General features: G+C 44.4%; 1 protein-coding gene across 1 annotated transcript; it reads right to left on the bottom strand.

Annotated features, from left to right (window-relative positions):
* Positions 1-622: 622 nt before the first annotated feature.
* On the bottom strand, positions 623-1,447 carry LOC119187289 (uncharacterized). The gene has a single exon (XM_037435465.2). It carries the CDS (start codon positions 1,445-1,447, stop codon positions 623-625), a length of 825 nt encoding a protein of 274 aa, XP_037291362.2.
* Positions 1,448-7,378: the final 5,931 nt, after the last annotated feature.

The following is a 7,378-nucleotide window of genomic DNA, read 5'->3' as shown; positions in this document are numbered from 1 at the left end:
ATACCAAGATTCAGTTAACATAAAAACATCCATCATGTCAAGCTCACTAAACATTTGTTCGAGGGTTGCCGACTTATTAACGGCCGATTGCACGTTGAGGTGGAAACAGCGAAAAAATGTGTCACAAAGGATTGGTTGATTTTTCAATTGATCAAAGGTGTCGTACTTAACTGTGGCCATTATTGTTGAGAGTTTTCATTAGCCGAAGCATTCTTTGTCTTACTTGCTCTTGAACAGCGACTGGTTGTCGTGCTTTATCATGTGTACTTGACACACAGACCAGGCTACACACCAGAAGCAGGAATAATAGGGGGCGTATATGTGCAAAAAACCGAAAAGGAACACGAAAAACAGAGCTCGATTCTAAAGCAAAGGTGTGGCATGATTCACAGAATAATTGGGATAACAAAGGAACCGACAGTATTACAGCGCCCTTCACATGTTCAGAAATTATCTGCATACAAAGAACAGATTCAATTTTTGCGTATTTTACCGGGGTGATGTTACAGTTTTCACGCAAGTCACAAGAGCAGCAAAGGCAGGTTTGACAAATGCAGTTTTTCTCTACAAGCTCTGATGCGATCGGAAAAGGGCAAGCCATCTAACATATTTCAGGATCAATTTAAACCACTTTGGCAAGGTCGGCATCGCAGGTGATGTGCAGTACAGGTGACTTTTCTGCCTTCCGCATGAGAATTCTGCCCTGGGATACCCAAACAAACTTCCAGTCTTTATCGCGCTTCGCCTGACGAGCCTTGCCCAGCAGTATCTTGTTTTCAACACAAAGGTGCTCATTTAAGTAGAGCGGGAGGTCACGGTCAAAACCGAGAAGACCCGTCTGCAGTTTCTTTTTTCTAGTGGCTTCGAGCAAACTGTCTCGTCCACGTCTTGTTCGAAATTTGACTATTACATTGAACTGATCCTTTTTTTTCGTTGGCACCCGATGAGCGACGTCAATGTCGTCTTTGCTAACTTCGACTTCAAGGCACTTAGCAATGTCTTCAACGACTGTCTCCAAGTCTTCGTTAGGCGTCACCTGTAGACCTTGAATTTCCACGTTCATATTCCGGCTATACTGCTTAAGATCAACCAATTCTTTCCTAGCCACAGCAAGCTCCTTCCTTAACTCCTGATTTTGTTTGCAGCATTCTGCATTCCGAGTCTTTACCTCAGCAATCTCACGACGAAAACCATTGACATCTTTTTTGAAGTTCTCAAAGCAGTCGTTCATGAATTTCATAGATTTGTGAATATCGCCCAGCTCGGTACGAATTTCCGCATTGGAAGTTGCCACCTTTGCTACCTCATTTTTTACGTCACTCGAAAAGACGTCAAGCTTGGCTAGCAAATCACCCAAAACCTTTACGACCTCCTTAATACTGTTTGGTTGCTTTTCAGCAAGCGCCTTCGTCACGTTCTGAAGGCCGCTAGCATTTCGCTCCCCCATACCTCGCTGAGGAACACCGGCAGCGCGAGAAGAACTTTGAGAGGTGTAGAAAACGACTTCAAAGCACTGCTAGCAAACAGAGAGGTAGCACACTTGTGACAGCACACTTGGGGCAGCGACAGCAACGGCATGCAATTTAGGCGAAGTTGTGGTCGGCATAAGCCGCCAAACCAACCTGCAAAATTGTAGAGGAGTTGATCAGGTAGCGTTCACACGCCGCCGCTGCCGCTGCCAGAATGATCCTCGCTCCGGTAGACGCGGCAGCACCGCCCCCCGCGATGCCAGCGATAGGAAGTCAAAGTTTTTGGGCAGCACTGGTAGATGGCAGGGCCAAAAACGCAAGTTTGCAGTGAAGCCGGCTCACGGAGCGGAAAGATGCGTCTTCTGTGATGCTTAGCACCTCTGATGACAGCCACGGCGCAGCACGCCTCCCCGCAGTCTGCAAAATTGTAGAGGAGTTGATCAGGTAGCGTTCACACGCCGCCGCTGCCAGAAGGTGACCATGTTGTACTTTTTGATAGATTGACGTGCTATTAAATTAACCTATTTATATGTACAAATGTTGCACTCACAGACATATGCTGAACAGTTTCAGATGTTTATATAACCAGCTATTTTCACTTGCTCAACGACGCCAACTGAAATATGCCTATTAGCAACACCAGAAGTTGGTATTAACTGCTGATCGTCGCGAGGATGCTGGCCCAGGACACTGCTACATAAATCAACTTCAGGGCATGGCAACTAAGCACAATGGACGTTAACTCGACGTGACGGCTGTATCAAAGGACTACATATGTAACAATTTTAAAATTAGGTAGGCAGTACTGCAACTACTAGTGACGTTTAACGAAGATTAGCCTTTATTTAGAAAGTGGTTCATAGACTTTCCCTATATAGCTCTGTGATAAAATGCTTCAATGCCACGAAGAATACGTGGGTTCGACTCCAGCCGGGACCCCGACATGTATTCTTTGCATTTGTTGGATTGATGCTACTGATGTCGGGTATTTCTTAACACTCACACGTGAAGACTGCCCATGTGTGTTCTCATCGTTCTTGAGCAGACACCAAGTGTTTATCACCTGTGGCAGATATCAACGCGTGGGAATCAGCCACTGTCTGGCGGGAAGTGGTTTACGATGTAGGTGAAAGAATCCAGACAGTATATATGTCTTGACCAGCGCGTCGTTTTCGTCAAACTATCTAACCCTCTCATGCTAATTTTGGTTTACGCCAAGTTAAGGGGGTGACCACGAGAGCACCCAAACGGCAGCGGCTAAATAGATAGATCAATAGATACGCTCAGTGTCACTGAAGATCGCAAAAAATTGCTTCGCATTTTAAATGACCGCGAGCGCACCATGAGCGTGGCGTGTAGTGAAGAATTACTTGACATGCATGTCACGATTTCCGCGTTATGGTTGGTCACTGATGTTCGCCATGCAGTCATGCAACCAGCCAGTTTCGCTATATATTCTCACGGGGTCGTGACGTTGTCAAAGAAACAGACAGTAGGATGAAGGTTAAACTGTTTATTTAGGCGAACTTGTGCCAGGTAAACGGAAAGTCTGATCACTGTAGCAGACCTGCACTGATAGCGGCGAACAGATCGTCAGCCGTCGATCAACTGACCAGCGGTGAAGTGCGTCGGCATTTATACACTTGCAGTCGAACATTCTAGCGTGATCGCTAGCGGTGACGTAGGCTCCAGAATAATCTGCATAGTTCGTGGAGTGGGTGTCATGTTATAAAATGACCTACTACAGTCCTGAAGCTTCTCGAAGACTGCAGGCGCGGTTTGCGCAGAGAATCACGTAGTGTATTAGGGCGATAACAAAACTTGAGCACAAGATGTGGCAATATCATGTGAATGAAACCACCGCAAGAGCAGCAAAACCAATAGGTGTAAATCTTGACATTCATGACATACATCATGATTTTCATGTTATGACTAGGAACGTACGCTCGTCATACAGTAATGTTGTGTCATACCAATTTTGGTGTCTATACCATTATTAAAACGGCCAGGAGTGCTAAACCTCGTAGGCAGCTAGATAGATAGATAGATAGATAGATAGATAGATAGATAGATAGATAGATAGATAGATTTAAAATTACAACATGGTCACCTTCGCGCCCTATGCTTGGCATAACGTCGATTGTCAAGGTTCCTGAGATCTGGCTAACGTTTCGCTGAAGGAATAGCAAACAAGTTTAATGAATAAATGAGCTTTTCATACGTGTTGGTCGCGGTACTTGGATGTTCTTTCGGGAGTGGGTTGTTAATTATCTTATTACCTACTACCCATAAGATAGCATCATGGTTTATGCATTTGAGTGAGCACCAAAACTTATTTTCAAATTTGTAATGTTCTATTTGATGACCTCCATCCTTCTAAAAAGTTATAACATTTCGTAATGCCACTCAAATTTGAACCAACTCCCTATGGTGGATATGAGCCACAAGAGAAGATGAACAAGAGGAAGAAGAAGAAGGATCGTTCCACGGGTCAGATGAACGCAATTCAGAAAACTAGGTATATCACTTAATACTCCCAATATTTTGTCTTTTGGGACCACTTCATTGGGACACAGTGACAGGAACATCTGCGGGCTCTCTGCGAATTCATATATAACACAAGATTACCTTGCTGAGTCAGTGATCAGCTCTCGAATTTTACTAACGACACTACCACCTAATATTTAGCTGATACACTACAATGATTCAAATTTCAGGAGAATTTCATATAACGATTATACCTCAGATATTCAACAAATTCTATTATTTCTCTCCCCCCCCCCCCTTTTTTCTTTTTTTACATTGCGCCAAAATAACTTCACAGTCAAAACACAGTAATCATATTCTCCTAGTCTAGAAAACCTAAGGGTATTGACTTGCATTAACCACCGGCTTCTTGAACAATCCCCCCTAGTGGGTGAGAGCCACAAAAGAAAGGAACAAGCAAGAAAGCAAGCAATGACTCTCGCGACCAAGAGCAGACTTCCGTTCCGGCCAACGTGCTGCTCCAACCTAGGTGCACTTCCACCTCTGAGGGATCAGCAGAGCTTCGTGGCAGAACATAGATGGTATGAAAGCACTAGAAAGACTGACGAAGCTGTCGTGGCATCGACTGCAGGTGCGGCAGTGAGGCGCCATCGTGGCTTCATTGAACGTCAAGAGTGCTTGAACACCTGGAGCACCTCGTGGCGGGGGCCCTCAATGGGTCTCTATTACTGGTGCCGAACACACTAACAACGTAAACGTTATGAACACGAAGGCGGCCGTAGCCAGGCGTCTCCGTCACGTAGCCACGATGAATACGTGGTGTCTGCTGGACCAGGCTGCCGTCAAATCAATAGATTGGAAGCCTTCGCTACATATTTTACCGAGAAGACGACTACCAAGAAGACCTGTCAACTCCCGAAGGCCATCTCCAGCGACACAATGAGAACCGGGGCTAATACGAGGCATTGTGAGGTTACGCCCGCCTGTGACGTTGGCATTAAAAAGGAAACGCCAAAGCCCAAGACGCCGCGTTCCGAGTTGGAGTTCCAGGCAGTCGGACCAGTGGACGCTTGCGAGGTGAGCGCGATGTGCACTGCAAGTTCACGCTTCCGGAAACTGGAAGAACAAGGAAGCACTATGAGAAGGCCCACGGACCGTATTCAGGTGCCCCTGGCTCACAGCGTCAAGTATGCGTGGGTGATATACGCCAAAAAAGTGCTGTCCAAGTCGAGACCTTCGGTGCTTGCCAGCGTGCCGTGAAATATGGCGTTTGTAGACCAGCACCGCAGGTGTTTCAGTCGCACGACTCACTCCGATTGGCCCCAATGTTATACAATGCCACCCACGCTGTCCGATTGCTGCTGTCCGAGGTCTTGGGCTTCGCCTTACTACCCTGTAATCCTCGGCCGACTTCGCCGTATGAATCGTCGTTTGAAATATATTGGCGTTGTTTGATGTAATTTGATGCCTCCGTCTTCTTTGCTTTATCTATGGAGGGGATACAGCAAGCCTAATACTCACATTACCTACAACACATAGGCATATATATATTATAGAGCTGTTCGCCTCGTTGAAACTGAAGTTACGGTGTTCGGTCATCGACTCGAAGGCCATGGGTTTGATCTTGGCCCGGTGGTTTAACTTCAATAGCGACAAAATGCAAGAGGCCCACCCCCCTGTGACGTCTCTTGTGATCATATCCTGGTTGATTGACGTAGAACCTCATATAATAATAATAATAATAATAATAATAATAATAATAATAATAATAATAATAATAATAATAATAATAATAATAATAATAATAATAATAATAATAATAATAATAATAATAATAATAATAATAATAATAATAATAATAATAATAATAATAATAATAATAATATAATGAGAGCTGTGAAGAGCAGCCTCCCAACATTGCGAAGCTTGAACTTCGCACAGTAGGCCGGGTGCAAGGGATCGCTGAAGCACACAAGTGTCTGGCCATTTAAAGTGGCCCGATCTCCGTCGCGCGCTATTTCGCTTCTCCTCGTCACGTGATCCTTTCGTTATTCGAAAATGGGAAGATCCCACGTACAGTGGGAATAGATGGTATGCGAAGCAATAATTGATGAAGGTTGATATGCCACTTTAAAGTCAGCGCAACGTACGAAGTGGACGTAGCTTATGCCGCACATAACCTCCACGTCATGGTTGACATGTTTGCGCATGTCATTTGCCTTCCTCATCCATTCGAGTCACGTGATAAAAATTTGGTATTTATGGAGCAACGAAACATCCGGGAGCGCGCTATGAGTGTAGCATGTAGTCATGTTTTACATGACATGCATATCAAGATTATCATGTTTGAACTAGTCATATACCTGCGTCATCCATCCACGCCGTAGACTACGAAATTCGCTATATGTGAAGCTAGCGAAACGACCACGAGCACACCATGAGCGTGGCGTGTAGTGATGAGTTACAAAATTTGCACGTCATGATTTCCACGTAAGGGTCTGTCACCTTTGTTCGCCATGCTGTCATGTCATACCATACCAGTTTTGCAATATGTCCTTTGAACGAAACCACCGCAAACTCAGCAAGACAATGAATTTTCAATCATGATATATCATATTTTTATCACACACATATATTTTCATGTTAAAACTAGTCGTTTGCGCTCGTCATACAGCCTTGTTATGCCATACAAATTTTGGTATTGATATCATTATCAAAACAGCCAGGGGAGCTAAATATCCTAAGCGGATAGATAGATAGATAGATAGATAGATATTCAGATAGATAGATAGATAGATAGATAGATAGATAGATAGATAGATAGATAGATAGATAGATAGATAGATATGCTTCTCAAAGTCACCAAATTTTGTTAAAAATGTTTCGCATTAAAGAAAAAAAAACCTCTGCTTCAGTGTGGGTCGAAATTGAACCCGCATTCGGTATATGTTTGCATACGCGCGTTGCTTGTATTTCTTGGCGGTGCAGCTAGATGGGACAGCCTGGCCGTAGGGCAAACAGAGGTTGATTGATTGATTGATATGTGTGTTTTAACATCCCAATACGACCATACGATTATGAGAGACGCCGTAGTGGAGGACTCCGGAAATTTCGACCACCTGGGGTTCTTTAACTTGCACTCAAATTTGAGCACACGGGCCTACAACATCTCCGCCTCCATCGGAAACGCAGCGGCCGCAGCCTGGATTTGAATCTGCGACCTGCGGGTCAGCAGCCGAGTACCTTAGCCACAAGACCTCCGCGGCGGGGCACAAGCAGAGGTTAATATGGATGTATGACATCTATAATATATGCTAGGTTATATAGATGTATGGCATGCTATATGGCTGGCATTCAACATATTTTATACAGATTCATCTAGAAAAGAACATTCATAGCCCACATTTATTATGGCTCAGGAA

This window comes from Rhipicephalus microplus, chromosome X (assembly GCF_043290135.1).
Source record: "Rhipicephalus microplus isolate Deutch F79 chromosome X, USDA_Rmic, whole genome shotgun sequence".
NCBI classification, from domain to species: domain Eukaryota; kingdom Metazoa; phylum Arthropoda; class Arachnida; order Ixodida; family Ixodidae; genus Rhipicephalus; species Rhipicephalus microplus.
This window is presented reverse-complemented; position numbering and strand designations above follow the sequence as displayed.